Raw genomic sequence first — 22,098 nt, 5'->3', positions numbered from 1 at the left:
CTGGACAGATCAGTTATGTGTGTTAAGTCATCATTCACAAATAAATGTATGTATCTGGTTTCGACAGTGTCTTAAAAGGATCTTTCTGTTAAAGGTCAAGTTTGATTTATTTATGTTTCATACTTTCTTTGTGTTATCTGACACTAAAATATAAGTTTTTGAAAACTGACTAATGTTTTGACTTTATCAGGACAGATGATCTAGATCTATAAGTTTTATGTAGAATAGATTGGTGTTCAAAACATGCAGAAAACAGGAGTCGTGATTGTGTGTTATGTAAATCCCTACTATCTCATGATGTTACCCTCCACTGTCTCTCCGTCGTGTTGTGGGAGGATAATGTACACTCCCCCATGTATATTGTTGTAATTGTGCAATGTGGACATGCATTTAGCACACTTGCTATGTAACAACTGTTATTTTCAATCCTTTTGTAAGGAAAGGCAGGAGGATGATGACGGCGGCAAGCATGCTGCCTTCAAAGACCTCAGATTTAAGCGCGGCTAAGCCTTGATTTAAAATAATTTCATGTTTTCTTCCTCTGAGTCACCATTTTCTAGTGCCATCATCAAAGCTCCTGCTATAAAATATATTTTCCAGGCAATTGTTGACATTATTTTCCTTTTTTTCCCCCTTCTTGCAAAATAAAGAGACTTGTTTCACCCAACTGATCAAATAAACAGAAACACAAACCAGCTTTTCATAGACAAAATCCTAAAATTGGACGCAGATGTTTTAAAACATTTTTAATAGAAATAATAAATTTTGTATAAAAAAAACTAAACATGCTTCACACACTTCTTAAGTTCTCTTGAGGTTTTACAAATACATAGTCATATAGCCAGGCACTGCATCTTTTTGTACATTTTCCTCAATTTTAGGATATGTCAGGACATAAAGCAGACATCATCAATCTATTTAATAACATATATTAACTTGCCATTTAATTTGGTCAGCACTCACATTTTACTCTGCAACACAAATGGTGTTGAAAGTAATAAAGAGGGAGGCATGAGAAGCAGCACTGAACTCACAACACAAATGACCCCACAACATTTTCTCCAAGACATCAGAGGGCTGTTATACTGCACAAAGCCAGATATTAATCTATTCAGCGAGCTGGGGGTGGATTGATAGATATATAGCATATCTTTTGCAATTTGATTTTCATTTGTTGAAAAGCTTTACAACTTCCTTACCCCTCCCTCTTATCATGAGAGTGCCAGAAGAGGACATGTACAGTAATGAATTTTTTCTGTAGTCGGCCCATTATGGAGATCATCCTCAGGACAAGCTGTACGATCTCCTCAAGGGCGTACTTCATCTTAATTCCCTTGCTAATGGATCTGTACAGCTAAGCTTCAGCCTTACGTTTTCTCATATGGCCAGGAGGGTAACTGATGGCAGTGATGGAAGGGTCATCCTTGATGACGGCTCACAGTGAGATCCCCACGGCTAAAACACAGACCGTGGTCCACCGTTTCAAAGTACATACAGGTATGAGGAGGGCAGTGGCAGCCTTTTAGGCTAGCTGTTAATACAAATCATGATCTCACTTAAGCACAGATAAACAATCACTCACTAGACCTTTTCACCAATTGAGAACAGATTTTTGAACGTACAGTAGGCTTGTGCCTAAACAATTTTAACAACGCTGCAACAAAGTTTAAAAGCATTCCAAAGATATTGTATTTTTTTCTTCTTCATTTTTTCCTTATTTTATTTGGTAAACAACACAATACAGGATGTTGAAACTGGCATGCTCAAAAACGGCAAATATCCTCTTATGTAAATGTGGTCCTTCTTAACTCAGTTGGACCCTGAAAGAGGACAGAAAAACACATGTAGTCTGGTACAGATCTGCTGCATTGTTGAGATGATCCCTGTTCCCAGTCATCTGAGCCATGAGACTGGAATGTATTATGAATAAAAACAAACAGAAGCCCGTTTTAGAAGTCACTGGATCATGTCTTCATGCCTTTTTGGTGTTGATTAATCCCTTGTGATGCCTTTAAAGTACTTGAAGATAACACTAAGAAAATTTGGAGTCAGTTCCAGTCAGCAGTGCGTAAAATGACAAGAGTCTCTAAAAGACGGCAAAACTGAAATGTAAAGAAAAACTCCATCTTTCAGTCTCCAGGCCTCTGTCCTGTTAGTATTTTTCTTTTTTTGTCAGCGTGTGTGTACTCTTGGTTGACAGAAGATGGAACCTTAAAATTGTAGTTATCTGTCCCCTTCGTCTCTTTTGTCCATCTCCACCCCTCTTTGTGGATTCTGCTCAGCGTGTCATGTCTTTGGGCAATGCTTGTGTGATCTCCCACTACACAATGACACTTCTTTTTTTTTTTTCAGCTGTGAAATTCCACTGCGTGTATTTTTTTTCTCCGCCGGGGTGGAAATCTTGAATTGAGATAAGAACCTTTGTCCCTTAGATTGCATGGTTGCTGTAGCTGATGTAGGTTTGCTTTGTGGAGAAGGCTGAAAGAGAAGAAATAAGAGAGGGAACTGAGACTCAAATACATGAGAAAGAGGAATATCTACCATTTGAAGGTTTTTCTTTTGGCTGTTTGTCTGATGTATCAACTATTACATGAAATGTCAAAAAATGGATAAAAATAAAAGCTTAATAGTTTTCAGCCACCACACGACAGTAATGAAATAAAATCAGTAATTCCTAATATTTCTCTTCTGTTTTTTTATTTATGTGATACTGTATACATGCATTGTCTACAGAGACCTTGCCACCTTTTTTTTCTTGCAACTGTCAAAAGTCAGCTATCCAGTTGTGTCCCCATACCGTGTTAGCTGATTCACTGAGGTGGAGCAGATAAATCCTGACATATTGCAACCAGATCTCGGCTGTTGTGGGAGCTGCCCTAGACAGGAATTTTTCAATTTCATCCACACCAGCGTTGACAATGACAAATGGTTCTTATTGAAATAGCCAAGCACTGTACAACCTCTGGAAACTGAAATCCCATCTGGATAAATTGTATCCAGCTATCAATTCTGTGTCTTTTGCCTTCGCACCACTTATGGTAACAAAAGGCCCAATTAAACCCTAAATCTGGAACAGAAATAATGGTGGTGTGTTTGTTTACATGAACACTTTCTACTGTAAACTGAGCATTGTGCTTTTGTTACTGTTTTGCATTGTCATACATTTTTTTAGGTAAAAAAAACAAAGCGTCAGCTCTTTTTCTGTATGCAGAAGAAAACACTTCCATTCTTGGTGTTAAAATAATAGACGGGACTGAAGCTTGAATATGTGCAACAAAAGCCCTGATTCCATCTTCAGGCCAGGTTCAGACCAGACTGAGTGAATTGATTTCTGTTGACAGAGAAAACTGATTAAAATTGCTTCCTGCCCAAGGCAAGCAGCAGAAGAGTGCTTTGAACACAACATAAGTATTTTTGCTCCCTCACTTTTCATTATGTACTTTTCTTTAATAAATCCTGGCTGTGCCACAGTACACTTTTATTGGTATTAGGAATAGTCAGAGGACAACTTGCTACTTGTTGAAGTCTTTGCTTCTTAAAGGAGATTTTTCCACAAATACAGATCCAGGGCTAACTAGAGCTCATTGTAGAGCCAGTTCTTTGCTCAGTTGGTTTTTCCACAGAAGGATTGCTCTGTCACTGAAATCTGTTTTTCAATAAATGTTTGATCTGGTCTATTGTTATCTAACTTTCTGTAAGAAAATACCATTTTTATACACCAACTACATTTACCTCATATTTCCATTTTTTAATAATAAGCTTAATTTTTCAGGGTGTTTCAAACAACAGGCTGAATTTGTGAATGCTTTGCACTAATTTCTGATCGGTAGCAGGAGCATTACAAATGGCAGTTAATTTCTGTTTTGTATAGCAGGTCAGTCTTGAACTATTCTGTCTCATGAGATCTAAATAAGAGTAAACTAAAAAAGATGTTTAAATTACCAGGTAATATTAAAAAACCACAAATAGGTGCAATAGCTCAGATTAAAAAAAATAAAGAGAATTTTGAGCCTGTCTCCCTGCCAGTTCTTAAGATGGTCAAGAGAAAGTTGGCTTGTTTGTTTTGGATAACTCTAGAAGAAAACTTGATAAAAATGGTAAAGAAATTGAATTAAGCACTAAATATTTGATCTAAATGAACATAAAAGGAGAAGCTTCTCTTTTTTTCCCATTTGACTAAAAGTTTGAAGCAAGGCGGCCTTGCTGCTGTGTTCAGATATTCAGAATTTGTGCTTGTCTCAATTCCTTTGAAATATGTTTGAAAACTTGGAAGGAGGCTTTGAATGTAGGAAAATTACAAAAAATTGTTACCAAAGAACAATAATGACATTGCTGATTACTGGTTTTGTTTGTTCTTCAAAAACTAAGTTTAATGGCAATTTAATGGGCGCAGGGTGATAGTTTTTTAGGCTTATAAAACATTCAGTCTTGTTTTAATTTTTGGAGAAAAAATGGATATACTTTTTGGTTGTTATTATGCTGTATATGCTTAACTATTTTGATGTGGCAGCATTTGTAATGCAACCATTGATGACTTCATTCAAAAAATAAGGCTTGTATAAGATAAACTGCTTGGGAAGTGGACAAAAGGAACCAGCAACAGCAACAGCATTCAAAGACAACAAATGATTGTAAAGCCAGATCAGCCATATGTTTTCAGGAAATCTCATCCAAAAAGATTAGGCGTTTTTTTTGCAATCAGTCTAGAGCAGGATTTACAAGCTTAGACAAGACTCAACAATAATTATTTAGAAGAATAATAAGAAGGTGAGAAATATAAATGAAGCAACTGCGCTAGGTTAGCATGCAATTTTGTTTTTAAAACAGTGGCGTGCAAGGACCCCTTTCAAATTTAATGCATAGTTTTGACGGTGATGCCGCGCAATACCTGCTATCATCCTAAACTGCTTCATTGCGTTTTTTCAATTATAAAGTGCAGGGTGAGGACATATATCATGATTTATGAATGGGCAGGGTTAGTTTTTTGGAAGATGTCTGGTTTAAATAGGCATATTAAAGCCATCTCTCATTTTACTAAAGCCAATGAAAACATCATTAGTTACTAATATGTACAAAAAAAAGTTGATTTAACAATAGACTTGTGTTGTTTGTCTACACTTCTAAATGTGTAGTTTAGCAATATGCTCTGTACACACTGAACATTTACAATTAGACACTAAATGGATGCAACAACAAAATTAAATATTTTGGAAAAAAAATTACCCGTGTGGAGGCGAAACAAATTAATTGTTACAAAATGGGAAAAAACAACTGTTTCCCATCACTCATGAGGTAGATGGTGGAAAGCAACTGAAAGATAAGACTGGGTCGGGGTGCAAACAGGACTGTTGTATTTAACTGCTAATCAATCAGCATCATGCTAATAAAGGGAATAATTCATTATTTAGGCAAGAACACAAACAGTATAAACAGAGACATATGAAAAGATGCGTTTTGGAAGTGAAATGTTAAATGGAATAAGATGTAGTTTAGTAAAACGGTAAGAGACGTAAGATGTACAGACATCAGAAAACACCATATTTCTTATTGATAATATAGCAATAGCAAAACACACCTTAAACTCCCAAAGTTATTTCTTAACACCAATACCCTCTTGGCCTCTGCATCAAAACAGCAAGAGTGACACATTTACTAGATTCAGTGAAGTTTCAAGGATCTTGCTACTCAGTTTTTCAAAAGTAATCTTTTTTTCTTTCTGATTTATATCACAGCATACATTGAGTTTGATTTGCATACAAAAGGACAGAAGACTTCTGGAAAACAAACCATTGTGGGTCTTCAGTGTACGGGTATCTGATTTGCATTTGTGTTCTTACATTGTGTTTCCAGGCTTTCGCATAGTTCAGTCTTGGCCTCTCCGTTGGGTCTGAGTCCAGCCTTGGGGTTGAACTTGTTGGACATGGTGGCAGCGGTAACCACAGCCTTCAGGCTGCGAGTGCGCTTTGGCACATTCTGCTCTGGGTGTAAAAGAATCACATAGACCTTGGGCATGTAGAGCAACCCGAGGGACACCGAAGCACTCAGGCTCACAGAGATGGTTAGTGTGGTTGTTTGGATGCACATCTGCGGAAAACAAACACCAGAAAAACAGCTAAAACAAACAGATTTTTCTAAATAACCACCATAACGAACAAGTGACATCTGCTTTAAGTCATTAGAATGAAAAGCATCCAATGAGCCATGGGTAAGCCAGGCTGCTATTTGAGTAGTTCCTGTTTTCTTCTTTGTCCAGTTGAAAATTCTGTAATACAACCAATGTGATAAAACCTCCTTGAAGCATCTCTTCTTTTATGAAGTCTGTGCTGAGCAACTCAAGGCCAGCATGTTTACTAAATTTCCTGCAATGATGGTTTAATATGACCATCACGTAAAGCTGGAAACCGATTTCATAACTTCAAGTGAATTGGACATTGCTATTATTCATAACAAGCAGACTCATAAAAAGAAACAAGCTCATGAAAATTTTACGCATGGTCAAATCCTGCGAACCGGGGGGGAGGGTAACTCTAAATATCAGCCTCACTCATTCCATTTTAATCGTCTGCAAAGCTGCAGCAAATTAATGAGTCATGTTAATGGAAGATTCGAGGAAGAGGAAAAGATATACATCAGTTACATTCAGTTTTGGAGTAATTCACTTTTAACTTATGAGTTCCAACTGTTTATTGACTGTTCATGACAGAAACATAAGTCACAATTGAGCCATTAAAAGCAGATATTTTACCTTGGGAAAGTTGCATTTTAGCCTCTACAGACTTGTAATACTGTGGATATCAGGACTAACGACAAAATAACACTTTATGCTACATAATTATGGCCGTATTGGATGGATAAAAAAATAATAGATTCATATCAAAATTCTCATGACTGGTTTAAATCATAGGGTGCAGGTCAGATAGCTAGGTGCCCTTAAAGGAATAGCTTAAATAATTTCTGAAAAAAATTATTTACTTTTTAATACATTTGTGAATAAGGTGAAAAAACTTTGGAAAAACCACATGAACTCATGGCATTCAGTCAAAGCAGATTTCTGCAAACTACTCCAGTCACAAAATTTTATTCAAAAAATATTTTAGAAACCCTAGAACTCTATTTTTTGTTCATGTAAATGTGTTTTACATGATAACTGACCCTGCATCAACTCAGTCAACTGAAAAGTAAAAGTTTAGAGTCTTGTCCTGTTGGACACTTATTTTGTTAAAATTAATTTATTTCTCTCTAATGCTTTCTGGTGTCTATGGATTGTACTGAGAGGAATTTTTTGATATATCTTTCATCATTGTTTTAGAAACTAGGATATTTTTGTAGTCTCTTAAGTGTCTGATCATTTTTGTGTTAAATTGATGTATGATGTGGAAAAAGAAAACAAAATCAAACTCAGATTCCACAGCTTTGTCTTTTAGGAAATTTAATAATTTATTTAAATTGTTAATGCTAATTATGTGATGGTTGTTATGACATATATTCTAATGTTGCAAAAAATCAGGTAATGGTCGGATTGGGTTGTTTACTTAATCTTGTTTATTTATTCAGGGACATTGCAAACTAGCTAATTTGCAGATGCCATATTTAAATAATCTCAACAAGATCAAAGAAGCGTCATACAATGAGCTGGTGCAAGAGCCACAAAAATAAACCCTCACACCTAAGGTGACTGTGAATCTTAGGTGAGTGAAAAAGCTAAGGTTGGATCTGGAATCTCAAAATGATCTCATTTGAGTTATAATATTGAGAGAATAAAACCATTAGGACTTCCTAAGTGTTGTGTTCAGTGCCCAGCCTACCTACTATTCCTAAAGGAAGTCAATAAAATACATATCTATTTATTTCCAGCATTTAACCTCACAGATAGAAATGTGTTGGGTTGTGGGCGACTCTGGATTAATGAGCTATAAACTGTCAGAAGTGCAAATAAACAATTTATTCCAACACCTTTTAGCTACTCTTCAGATATGCAGCTATATTGAACCAGAACCCAGGAATAATTAGAGATGTCTGACTTTCAAAGTCATCATTTACATTTCAAGAGGTTTTCTTAGATTTTCCAAATGTGTAACTTGGAAATTACAACTTCCAAATTTAAAGAAAAGTAAAATTGGTACATGATAAGAACCACACAGATTGTTTTAGAAAATCACTAAGCAGCATTGAATATCATGTAAATAACCTTTTTGTACGATGCAACTTTTTTTGTTGATCTACTCATCTGTAGAATTATGTTGTTAACTCAGAATTATGTATTCTAATTTAACTAGCTGAATGTACTTATATACTTTTTTATTTGTAGAAACTAAATGTTCCTTATTAGATTATGGTGGAATTACAGAAGTTTTACTTAAAAAAAAAAAAAAAAACAAACAAACAAAAAACGTTTAACAAACTGTACAGTGAGTACAGTTCCAACTATAGTTAAGTTTGCTGTTTCATCTCTTGTTTTGGTTCAGTCACATTAACAAATGCTGCAGTAAAAACTTGATGAATCTCTTTGGCAAATGCTCTGATAAGCAAGGTTAATGCTAATGCTAAACTGGGATTTTTAAAGTGGTTGAAGATAGGTTCAACTGCCTGACAGCAGACAAGAAGTACAGCCACTGATGCAGCTAATGAGCCCCAGGATTACAGGCATGAACTTTAAAACTAAACTTATGAAAACTATAGTGTCTTTTTAGCTGCGGTACTGACATCTGAAAGACCTCCTAAAATTATTTCCAACTGAAAAATAGTCTCATACTGGGATGGTAATGTACTTTTATTTCTTTTTCAAAATCAAATCTATAAAACCAACAGAAATAAACTGTTTGTGTATGTGCATAAAATGGAGTCCAATTTAAAACAAGTAAGATGAGAGAAAAATATCTTTGAAATTCTGTCTTATCAGGTTTATTTCTCTGTGTTGCTTTTATAGGTGGATTTCAATTAATCAGAAGTGTTTATCAGATTTTCAGAGAATGTTCAATAAGATCAGTTTAAAGCAAACATTTTAAAACTGCACTATTATGGCCTACATTGTTATGGACAACACTGTTGATTTAACTGTTGTCCAGCAGACAGTCAGTAAGTTTAATTACTGACTGTTTAAAGAATCAGTTTTTTCACAGGAGCTTGTATCCAATATTAAGAAGATCTGGAAGGAAATGTACGATAAGAAGGAGCATTGCTTTTTGAATTATTGAAATGAATTACTTTATCTTATCTCTTTTGCCAAAGAGAGAGGGTCTGTGCTATTAGGGTACATAGATAACCTCTTTAATTTGTGATTGGTTAAAACATTTTAAACCAATATCTTAATTTATCCAAATGGTTGTGTATCATGCCCTGCGACAGACTGGCGACCTGTCCAGGGTGAACCCCGCCTCTCGCCCGGGACGCAGCTGGAGATAGGCACCAGCAACCCTCCCGACCCCATTCGGGACGAAGGGTGTTCAGAAAATGGATGAATGGATGGATGGTTGTGTATCAGATCCAATAATTTAACTGTGTAAATATCCACTGCATTTTGTCCTAGTGATTGTGTGAAATAGTTTGGAAATTATTCCTATATATCAAGTTTAAGTTTAGAAGTGGTAGGTTATAGATTCTTTCTGTTTACATGAGGCATTTTGGGATTACAACACAATTTTCAATCTTGAGCTACATCACCGGGCCGATCAATGGAGCAGTAGTTAGCTCTGTCACCTCAGAACACTTCTCTGCAGGTCTGACTCAGCACTGAGCTGTACTACAAAGCAAAGAGATTACAATTTGACATTCTTCATGCTGGCTGTCTTTACAAAAGAAGAAGCGCCACACAGAGATGATGGTTATCGGAACGGCCGTTAATAGGTTTTCTTGCAAACCCACGTTTCATTCATTGTGTCCGATGCATAGTCTCATTGGGGGTCGCATGATGCATAATTGGACGCCTGTGCTTAAAAGACTAAAAGACGTCAGTTACACCACACCAATGGAGAGGGAAAGTAAGAAAAAAAAAAGACGGCTGCTGAAAGATTTGAACAAATCAGAAAGAAATTGTAATGTTCATGCTGTCAATTGTAAGTTGGATGATTCAGTTTACCCAACTGCCAGGCAATGTCTTGGAATGAAAACATTAGTTAAATCACATTTTTTGCTCTAACACCATCTTTATTTGTTTAAAATCAATCATATGTTTTCGATTACACTTGTGTTAGCAGTTTATTTACAGGTCAGATGCGGATCGGTTTATTTATACACAAATTCACGGAGTATCCATGCTCCATTCACTGTATTTTCCCATGCAAGTTTCTAATCAAGCACTGACAAATGGGCTTCTCACTTTAAGATATGGATTTTTATTTTTTTGTTTAATCAGGGTTGTTAATTTAAAAGTAAAAACAAATCACTTGTGCTCATTTTGTTTCTAAAGAATCCAGGAGCAGTTTTGCTTCATGTAGCTCTGCCTGAAGGAAAATGTGATGTGAATCTCAGCTTGAGCAACTGATATTGTTCTTAGATTACCATGAAAACTGATTTAGAACTAATTAAAGCACGGCTGGCTGAAATAGTCATATAAATGATTTGAGCAGACACACCAGCAAGTCAGAATCTGTAATTTCCACGTGGCATGAAATTAGAATCAGCTCATAAAATCCTTCATGCACAGGATTTAATTGTTTTTTTCTATGACGTTACATTTATTCAGCACTCCTTCTAGTAACTGGATGGAAAGTAGCATTTACTCTCCCAGACGTGACCTTGTCCTGAATATCTAGTTTGTTTTTATTATTATTTGTAAGTCTCCAGGGCACTCTCTCTCCAGACTGACTGCATCTCATCAGACTCCAACCAAGGTACTTTGTGAGTCTGTTGGCTAAAGAACAGACTGGAAGAATGGTGGCAGTATGAAAGAAAGAACAGCTGCAGTGGTCCCCTCCCAGCTTCAGAGTATTAACCAGTGTACTGCTTGAGGCTTGGTTTTCGTAAGGATTGACTATTCAAACAAATCTCCTACTCACATTAACAAATATAAAGTACACAAAAAACACACACTGAAATCTGTTACTTTATTCAGTGGTTGTCTGATAGATTGAAAGTGAACACTGAAACATGGAGAGTACGGTTAGAACAAATTAAAAAAGGAGCCAACAAATAAATCTGAAGTAAGTCTCGAAACCATTAGAATATCTCTCAAAAATAGATTAGGATTTTATAATGTGCAGATTTTCTCTTCCTAGCACTAACATTCAAAGCCAGGAGTGTAAGATTATGTGTAGTTCAGTTCCCATGTATGCCAAATAACAGGAACATTGTTATAAATCTGCACAAAAGACTACAAAATTCTACCTTTGAAAGGTTGCACATGAAGCAAGACAACAATGAAACAGACTGGACAATACAAACAGGAAGAACACACCCTCACTATTATTAAAGCCTGCTGTGTATGAACATTGATTCTCTATGAGACTGAGATCAGGGCCGTCCTAAACATTGTCCTTTTGATCCCTAAGCTACAATGTTATTAATCTGACACTATGTTTAGAGTTGCTGTTCGTTTGGTAGATCCACTTGTGGCTGATGTCTTGGCATGATGTGTCAATATAACAAAACGAGGTTCTTTGCTTTTGAGGCCATCTATTTCGTAATATACACCATAGCCCCCCAGAAAACCTAATTTTATATTGTCATTGCATGATTTGTATCAGTTAAATTACAAAGGTGTTTGAGTCAGTATATTTCTGTCTGGTATTTCATCAAGTGCTGTAAATGTGCCATTAGAAGAGAAACGTCCATCCCCAGTCTGCCTCATGAGGCTGCATTCCTGTTTTTACTGTCCGGCTAAATTCTATACCGGTACTCAATCCATTAATTTGTTTCCCAGGATTGCAGTGCACCTGAGCATTCACTGAGTGGAGATCGTAAACGAGGGCTGCTGTATATCTTCCGTTTCTGTCATCATACCACCTTCAGCAGATCATGCTCGAGGCAAAACACGACAGAGACGAAGCAGCTCATAGCATCATTAATCACTGAATTGCATGCAAGAAAAACAACACAAGTCCATCAGTACTTGTGGTAGAGATGACTGTTTAGAGAAAGGGCAACTCAACTGGTATTTTAAAGAGTACTAACTCTCAATGGAGTATGTTTTAAATCAGTGACCCAGGGAGGACCTTTGCTTCACAGTTTACATTATAAGATTAATTTAAACTATGTGATCTCACTCTGTATTTTAGCCACTGTGGTTTTTCTCAGCATGCTATGGAAATGTTCAACAGAAGGGCTTGCTGCATGAGAAGTCACTATAATTGCACTCTAATTAAGCCAATAAACAAATAGAAGCCTAAGGGGACACAATAATGTGTGCTTCACAGGAGAGTGTCATTTATAAAGATCACAATTCTTTGGCCTTGATTAGCTCCACGGCCTGTTCACGTTATTGGATTGCCCAGAGGTCAGCAGTTGATGCCCAGAGGGTGTAGCACTGCAGGCCTAATGAATGCAAAACCTGCTGTGTGAAGTCCAGGGTGTCACTCAGCTCCTTCTGCTCCATTGCATTAATCATTATTATTCAATATTAGGCCTGTGGGATATTAATGTGAATAATGCTGTTTAGGCCTGTCGCGATAAACGATAAATCAATTAATCGTACAATAAATTGAAACTATCAATGTCATTTTAATTATCGGCTTTATCGTCTCTTCCGGCCTTTTTCTCTTTCTGTTGATGACACTGAATGAAAAAAGGCTCAACTCCGGTGCTCTCCACTGACCCTCCCTTCCTCATATCCTTAGTGTAATGTCCAGGCACATTAACGCTGAAACAGCTGCAAAGTTACCAGGGTTCATCAACTGCGTAGCAATTTCGCTCCAACTCCTCCTCTTGTCATTTCTATATTCTTTGCATGAAATGTTCTTCCTTATTTAAATCTAATGATTACTGAAGGGTAATATAGTATACAGACTTCATAATCTGCACTCTTTTGGTTGAATGCAGTATTTATTTCTACTTTGGTGTTTTTATTCAAGTATATTTTTGTTAGAGGAAACTGAGAATCCATTTTACTTTTGTTTTTGGCTGTTTTGTTTATTTAATCAGCTCCAGTGTTAAATGTTCTTTTTAAAATAAAGTGTATCTATCTTTGGCAGGAAATCACATGTATTATTACATCATTTTCATTAAATCAGTGTAAAAAGGTCTTCAAAAAATATTATCGTTTGTCACAATAATTTTTGAGACAATTAATCGCTCAGCAAAATTTGTTATTGTGACAGGCCGAATGCTGTTATTGTTACAGATCAGAAGAGAGAACTGGCTTTTTTTTCACTGCATGAAGTTTGTTGATTCACAAACTTGATTTTCAGTTGTTTTGCCTTTGAATGCAGATGCTGAAGCCTTCAACTTAGATGAATCAGCTGAATTTCTACCAAGTTAAACTGCTGTGATTGAAGAACACAGTTTTTTCTCTTACGTTTTAAGTGGAAATTGAATTAACAAATCTGACAGCAATATTTGATCGAAGATTGCCATATAAGCATACATGGAAGCTACTGATGTTGCTGTGCTCTCATGACAATTCACAACCTGGTGTTACCCCTCTATATCTATATAAACAAATTTCTGATCCAGGCACATATTTGGAAATATGTTTCTCCAGAGAACAAGTTGAGTGTAATGGTTCAAGTTGCTAGAGAGACTTTCTAACATCCACATGTGATGAATCTCAGTGGTCTGCACTGCTTCAAAATCGCTGTCTAGTATTAGCTTAGCTTGCTTGAAACTTCAACCCAAGTACAAAGTACTATCTCTAGAGGACAAACAAAGAAAAAGAGAGTCGAGTTGAGCTCTACCATGCAGAGACACTGAAAGCACTGGGAATTGGGGGAGTAGTAGCAGGTAGCAGAAATCCACACTGAGTAACACACACATAGCACAAGCACACGCCTGTTTGACTTTTTTAGTCTTGCTGAACTCACTGTAACTCCCACTCTTTGTCTGCCTGGTGTGCCAACAGCATTTTCTGTTGACAGTGCCAATAGTGTGGTGGAGGCTTCATGAGGGAAATATATAACACCACTCAATTAATCAGGCCATTCATGCACTGTAATGGCAGGACCTGCTTGTGTGGGCTGATTGAATTCGAACTGAGCCCATTGTGCTGGAGCCTCATTCCAATGCATGGCCATTGTCTGACGCCCCTCCTCTTGCCTCAGTGTTACAGACAGCCACTGATTTAGACTGTTTCTCCAGGTAAGCAGGTGTCACATCTATTCCTGAAGGTAGTATAAAGCCTGTTGATGAACCCCCATAGATAGACCAGATGTCCTCATTTGAATGACAGAGAAAGCCTCCTATTGCACTCGCTACATCAATCCCTACACCAGATGACACAGAAATGATAGTGCTTGTAGTGCTGCTGCAGAGAAGCATTATAAACTGGTGATTAGAACGGTGAGGTTGTAAGATAAGGTAAATTAGGAAGATGTGAATCATTTTATTGTTCAGAGACATGTCGATGTGGTCTGTGAGGCTTTATAGAGCCTGTCATTTATAATGTGATGAAGATAAAGTGTATTTGCTTTGACATGTTCCGTCCTTACAACTAGAGATGGACAGGCTAGTAATTGAAATTAAACCGTATTCCTTTGATTACCAGCAGGTCAAAAAATACTCCAGCTTTTGGTTTGTATATTCACCTTCAGTCAGTTGAATAGATGAACTCTCACCTTGTCCAGATATTTATAGCTTTTGGGTTTATGTAAGCGACGGGATTTGACACCTTCATTCGTCACACACAGAAACATCTACTAGCTACGTGCCGCCATGATGAGCTTCACCACCCATTTGTTGAGACCAGGATGATATGAAATACATTTTCCGGTTCGTCCGTAAAGCTACACTTACGTTAATTATCTAATGTGCAGCCAAACGTAGTGTTCAGTCTATCTGCTCACCTGTCTAAATACACCTGGGCGCTCTTCGCCGCTGTTCACTCTGAACACTGGCCATCAGGCAGCAGCTCCAGGAGGAGAAATAACTACCGTACTCCAGGCATCGTGCCAGTCATTTTAAGAATGCTTATTGGTGCCCCGAAAAACGACAAAGACCCAGACATTATCATCAATCAATAAAATTCTCCCAGGTCGAACTTGAAAACTGAATGCTAAGCTTTCGTCAACAACTCAGGCGGAAGTGAGAGCACTGCACAGCGCAAGTAATAACCCAGCCAGAACACGGTGCGCTAAATAATAAAATATCATTTAACAAACCTTTGAGGCAGATAAATTTTCCTTGAGGAATTTTAATAATCTAGGTACTCAAATCACTCGAGGAATCGTTTCAGCCCTAATGTGGAAACAACATGATTGTTTATTCAACATTTCGTACAAGGAATATCAACAGTAATGATAAGGAGAGGAGCTGGAGCGAAATTGGGACTGCGGTTGAGAAATTTGGTAACTTCCCAGCTATCATTGACCTGCACAGTTACAATATATACAATGTATATTTTTGCAAAATCTGATCTTAAAGTGATTTATTTATTTATTTTTTCTTTTGGTTGCATTTGAACTGGTACCGTTGGTGGTGTTAAACATGTGTAATGAAGATACTTTCTGACATTAAATGTGGAACACCTTCGTAAAGCAGTCACCGGACCTAGGCTCTATTAAGCACAGTTTGACAAGCAGCAACCAATTACTGAGCAAGTTCAATTGAGTTTTTTTGGTGTTGACACTTAAAATTTGTAGGAACCTGGTTAGATATTGCACATGCTTATTTTCTCTCAAAGGAGAACAGAATAAGGAAAAAAAATAACTTTGCCCTAGAGCTAAACTTCCATTTTGTGTACCATTATGGATCTTACCTTAAGATCGCTCAGGGCAATGTCAGAACATTTTGAAAATGATAAAAGTAAAACTATCTCCTAGCCATTGTGTACAGTTGTCTACAGAAACTAATAGGTGACAAGCATCTTATATAATTTGGAGCAAGAAAGGGAGAGCAATTGAAATAAGCCTGTACCTAGAAGTGTTTTTGAGGGTTTGGAAATAACTTTCATCTGATGGATAGTGCACAAAACTAAATATAAGACTTCATTAACCCTTCAAAGAGTTTCCCTTCATTTTCTGTTTATCAATTCAAAGCCATGCTGGCTAATGGATTACCTCATCCTCAAAAAAAGCTGTTTCGTCTCTCTGTGACTGTATAATTCTCTTTCATCTTCAGAGAGACTAGATGGAATGATTAAACAAAGAACTCGCTGATATCCATGGCTCCTGTTGACATGCGACTTAAGATGTGCATCACTCGCATTAAAAAATAATGTGGGGCTTAGCACTTGGACTGCTTCCCCTCCGCTGTGTATGCCACTTCTGTTATCATGAATAATGAGAAGTGATGGTGACGCTTTTTAGTGTATTTATCCAAGATGTATGCAGGACATGTAACAAAATGCAACCAGAATGTAATCAGCTTGCTTGCTGATTTTAAACATTACCTTTTTTTTTTTTTTACAAATTATTCTAGAAATTTTGCTCAAAATATGGACGGCATATTTTGATGTAGATTTACCTGCTTAAGCATTCATCCCTCATGAAGTTGGTCACATTTAGCCACATTACAAATACATACTATGATATGGTGTAGACTCACACAAAGTAGGGCATAATTTTACAAAAAAAGGCAATCATAATAAATGGTGTTCATCTTCATAAATACAAATCTGAAAAGTGTTAAATTTCAGTAGAACCAGTTGTATTCAGAAATAACCTAATTAGTGGACTGAGTCCAAATGTGTTTAATTTGATTTCATTGTGAATACATCATCGTTAAAACCAAAGAACACAATAGGTAAGACAGGGATAAAGTTGTGGAGAAGTTTAAATCAGGGTTAGATTATAAAATATTATCCCAAGCTTTGAACTTTTCACAGTTCAATCCCTGTAAAGGAAAGTACCTAGCAGGATGTGATAGAAGGGGATTATTCAAACAAGTAGCCTGGACTTGAAAAGCTGCAAAGATCCTCATCTCAGAAAGGAACATTTGTTGACAAGTAAATTATTCATGCCCTCTAGAATGCCAAAATAGAAAAAAAAAGTCATAAGAAGTCCCCTCCTAAGTTTGCCAAAAGCCATGTCGGAAACACAGTAAACATTTGTGTCTCCAACATTTGCTGGGTCAACAATAACAAAAGTGGCATTCTTTTATAGAAGACAGGGAAACTGATCAGAGTAGATGGGAAGATGTATAGAGATAAACATAAAGTTATAAAAACTACAATCATCATCATTCCACTTATCAATAATGCAAAGGTTTGGGATGGCTTATCACATAAAAACATTAAAATTTGAAGTCAAAATGTGAAAAGGTTTAAGAGAAATTTATACTTTTGCAAGCTATTACATGTTGACTAAAAATGGAATTTCTGATTGCCAAATTTAGCCTTATTAATTGGCTGAAATTACATACAAATTTTATGCTATGCTTCACATTTTAGAACTTGTTTTTGGTGTTTTTTGAGAAAAGATTACATACTCTAGGTCTCTCAAGAATGTTTTTTTCCCAGAGCTTACTGTGAGAGCCAGTTTTCCAAACCAGCTTTTTCAGGCATTGTTTTGTTAAATCCCAAGAGGGAGGAGGTAAGGATTAATTTGTTGCATCTGTCAGGGTTCATGCCAGTATGAGTCTTTCCATCACCACCGTCCTCTGTTGTAACCACAGAGACCCTTTTGTTAATCTGCCAAAACAACCCTTTCAACTGGATTGACACATTTGTCATTGTTGTTGTACCCTGTTGGCTTTCTACCCGGACTGTCTCCTCTGAATGTGAGGTCTACACTCGGCCTCGAGTTTCCCGGGCTTTTTTGAATCCCTTTTGACCTGCTGACTTCCAGAGCTTCCACTGGATGTGATCCAGACTCATGGTTCATGAGGCTGGGCACATTGATTTGACATGGGAATATGAGAGTGAGCTTGTGTTTGTGAAAACAGCTCATGGCCCTCTGATGCAATGTGGCATACAGCCGTCACATATATATGAGTCACAAGCTTTCGTGCAGCCTTCAGAGTCATTATAAAATAATATTGTTTATTACTCTGTTTTCATTTAGTAGCTTGTGCAGTTGAAGTCTAAAAGTTTCAGATGACATCCCCTCAAAGTTTTGTTTTAAGATAACTTAAGATTCATTTATAAAGTTCTTGTTACCATAAAATAAACTGTAACTTTAACAACATATTTGATCAGTAAGATCTCAGAAAAATAAGTATACCACAGAGACCCTGTGGTCTCTGGTGCCAGGTACAAGCCTAAAGTGAACAGTGATCACAGGTTGACAAGGTTTTGGTTTTATTAAGGGTTTGGTCCAAAACCTTCAAAGCTGATATATTTAGTATTCTTCTTTTCAGGTTATTTTTAGATTATTTAATGAATGTCTAATACTTTCATCACAGTATTGTCTGTTACCAAAAATCTTGACAGAAAATAAGTTGGGCTCAAGCTTACCTTTTCTGTTGATTGTGAAGTGCCAAAGAAGATTGGGATGAATGCAAGCCAAATAATGCAGGTTGTGTACATTGTGAAACCAATGGGTTTGGCTTCATTGAATGTCTCGGGTACTCCTCTTGTTTTGATGGCGTAGACAGTACAGGTAACCATGAGCAACATGCTGTAGCCCAGCAAGCAGATAAGGGATAGGTCAGAGATGTCACACTTGAGCACACCACGAGCCAACACAGGGTTGGATGTCCTCTGGTCTTCATAGTCGATTATGGCCTTGGAGGGATCCACACCAAACCAGATGCACACCCCGAGCAGCTGCACTGAAGCCAGTGTGAATGTGATGACAAGCTGAGAGGCTGGAGAAATGAACCTGGGTGCACTTACAGACATGGTGCCCTGCTCAAAGATCCGGTAAATGCGGTTGGTTTTCGTGAGCAAAGCGGCATAGCTAATGCTCATCCCCAGGCCCAAGAAGATCCGACGGAGGGAGCAAATTCCTACGTCAGGGGTAGAAATCATCAGGAATGTTGTGGCATAACAGAGAAAGATTCCAGTTAGCAGCACATAGCTTAGCTCTCTCCCCGATGCCTTCACAATTGGAGTATCATTGTAGCGGATGAAAGTGACCACCACAAACAAAGTGGCCATGATGCCAAGGACTGCGATGAGCACAGGGATGACAGCCCAGGGGGAGCTCCACTCCAGCTTAACAATGGGGATTGGAACGCAACCTGTGTGATTCTCATTGGGACGCAAATCGAAGCGACACATTTTACATGTGTAGGTGTCTGCTTGATACTGATATCCATCACAACGCTCGCAATGCCAACAGCAAGGAATGCCCTTAACAATCTTCTTGCGCTCGCCTGGCTGACAGGGCTGACTGCAGATTGAGGTTGGAACCTGACGGACTCCACCCGGCCACTGCATCGAACGCACCTGCAGAGAAGAAAGGAACACAAACAGAGATGGTTGGAAACATAGAGCAAGATAAAAGCTGAGTAGAGTTTCTTACATTGGAGAAGGTGGATAGCTTCTGTTCTTTAATTAGAGGCATATGGAGGTTGTGAGGCTTTATTGATCCAGAAAGACCCTGAGAACTTTGCAGACCAAAGAGAATCTAGAAGGCAGTTACTTAATGTTCGAGTGTTTGACCTTTGGCTGCTGTAAACTTAGTTGTGAGTATTTATTTGAGCGGTAAGTGCAAAAGGTCAAACTAGGCATCACATCAGCATTCACTCTAGATTCAGCAAAATGTTTCAGTGGAAGGTGAAATTATCTGAAGGACAAAATGTTAGATGAAAAAGGAAACATGTTGTTTTCTCCACAGGGATTTGACAGCAGTGCTTCTCTCTTTTTTGAGGTTTATAGAGAAAATATCTGTGTAAAAAAATCAATCAGAGAAATAAAGCACAAATTTTATTTCTAGATATCTGTCTCCTTTGTGGATTTTCTCTTTCGCAAACATGCTTAAAAAGAATTAAATCCCTGATTTCAGACGGGGTCTTTCCTCTTTACTGTTATCAGTTTTATTCAATTGTGGCTGTTTGTTCAAAGCCGGTAAATTTCTCTTTAAATGTTCATTTAATTAAGACCTCAAAGAACACTAATTAAATACTGCCTTAAGAATGAGTACAGCCAAGTAGCACAGCAGGTACCAGCTTCAAACCTCAAAGTATTTCTTTTCTCTACAACATGTCAGCGAGTAAGAAATAAAAAAAAAAAGTCTTAAGTTGCTATTCAGTTGCCCTCCTGCCTGTTAAAGTCCTTTTCCTTTGCTTTTAAAAAACATTAACATTTCCATTTCTATTTGTAAATTACTGTTATTTTATGACAGTGTCGCCCCACAATGTTCTTTTTTTTTAAGTCACTGAATGTGTCTGGAGAGATTTTATTAAATATGTCTGTCCTTAAGCCTTTATGGCTCTCTTTTCATCACTGTCAGCCCTGTTAATCATTCAAAGCCCCCTCTGGATATTTATACCTTTGAAGATGGGACTTAGCACTATCAAATGATTTGGGAGCAGCTCTAACAAGCTGCTTCAGTGCTGAAAAAATATGGTTTTTATAGATTTTCATTAGAAACACGGACACAAACGTTCCACAGAGTGTAAGTGAAGAATAAATTGAAGGGGAAAGGAAAGTACTTACATTCAGATGTAGCTGGTCTGTCCAGTGACCAATGACTTTGTATTCAGGTGTTCGGTTTCTGATCTGGTATTGGTAGATCTCGTAGCGTCCCGGGGCATCTCCATTTTCATTGAAGAGCACTGGGTTGCCAGCTATGCCTAGATGTGAGAAAGACAATTATAATTTACAACACATTTGTTGGTTTCTGCGTACTGAACAGTGATCTGTGAAAGGAAGCTGTGCCGTTGCTCATGATACACCAGTTGTCATTCTACTACATTAGAACACAATCTGAATCTGAAAGGTTTTCCAACAAATGTGGATGGACTATTGAGCACTCTAAGTGCAAAAAAGTCTTTCCTTTTAAGACCTTAAACACAATCCTGACTTTCATTTTTATCTTATTTATGTTGGAAAGCAGAATGTGATGGTGTATAGGAGATAGCACATTAACTGTTGGGAACCAAAAACATTTACTGGCTTTTGCTTTGTTGCAGCCACAATTTATCTAGTCTGCCTCTATATTTCTATATCACAGCCTATAACTCCAATCAGTGCAGTGACTGAAAGGTCTGTTCCATTGTGCAAACTGATATGTAGCTGTTTCTGTCAACTGAAAGGTCACTCCGAAAATGCCTTTGGGGTTAGATAGAACTGTGGAAGGAGATAAAAACTGCTGTAAATGAAGAAACAACGTGAGAAAACTGACATAATGTTTAAGATCAAATATATATTGATCAAATATAATAAATAGTGTTTTTAGAATTTAGTAGATTATATGAACAAGGCCTAGTCAGTGGAAAAAAAATGACTTTATTTTAACAATGATCTTACTTCCTTATTTTAAGACTGTCAAATTGTCTTATGTATAGCTTTGACATTCTTAAAGCTATACGTAACAAAACATTTTACCACATTTAAGGCAATACATAATTATGAGTCACAATAAACAATAACCAAGTTGTCTACCAGAATCTGGAGGAGAACTTTATGCATAGTTCTCAAAGGAAAATCACAGAAACTTCTTCTCACTTCTGCTTTTAACAACTATCTGACTTGAAGCACCCCCAACCCCTTCTGTTTTAGGCCACTGTTGTGTCATTAAGTGTCCCAAACACAATGCACATCTTGTTTAAGACCAGGCGGATAAACATGTTCACTTGCAGCCAAAGTATTTCTGCTGATGAGCATTGTTTTCACTGCTCTTTGTTTCCACTCTGGAGGATACTGCCCTAATCCATATCTCGATGAGTCAGCCCTACTGGATTACAAGCATTACTGTTTTACAATAGCGCCCACACTAAAGCATTGAGTGATCACTGCAGGATTACAGTGACTTTATCAAGCTGAGGGGAAACATGTCTGTATAAACACATTAAGCTATTACTCCGCTTCTAAACAGTCACATATTTTGTCAAAGATTTTAATAGTGATGTGCTTTTTCTCTCAAACTTCCATGGTTACAAAAGGATTTTACAGTTTATCTTTAGATC

General features: G+C 37.3%; 1 protein-coding gene across 2 annotated transcripts in view; it reads right to left on the bottom strand.

Moving 5' to 3' along the window:
• Positions 1 to 733: 733 nt before the first annotated feature.
• LOC122833458 (metabotropic glutamate receptor 4-like) overlaps positions 734 to 22,098 on the bottom strand; it is a 167,527-nt gene continuing 146,162 nt past the window's right edge. The window contains exons 8-12 of one of the 2 annotated variants that reach the window (XM_044121020.1): positions 20,627 to 20,763; positions 18,479 to 19,414; positions 5,838 to 6,084; positions 5,576 to 5,621; positions 734 to 2,478 (exon numbers count right to left, since the gene is read on the bottom strand). In XM_044121020.1, the coding sequence (XP_043976955.1) occupies positions 5,620 to 5,621; positions 5,838 to 6,084; positions 18,479 to 19,414; positions 20,627 to 20,763 (1,322 nt within the window). In that variant the 3' untranslated portion in view covers positions 734 to 2,478; positions 5,576 to 5,619. The remainder of the gene's footprint in view (positions 2,479 to 5,575; positions 5,622 to 5,837; positions 6,085 to 18,478; positions 19,415 to 20,626; positions 20,764 to 22,098) is intronic. The other variant, XM_044121019.1, reaches the window with a different exon arrangement.

Source organism: Gambusia affinis, linkage group LG07 (assembly GCF_019740435.1).
Source record: "Gambusia affinis linkage group LG07, SWU_Gaff_1.0, whole genome shotgun sequence".
Taxonomy (NCBI): domain Eukaryota; kingdom Metazoa; phylum Chordata; class Actinopteri; order Cyprinodontiformes; family Poeciliidae; genus Gambusia; species Gambusia affinis.
Note: the sequence above shows the minus strand (reverse complement) of the source record. Positions and strands in the feature narration are given on the sequence as shown.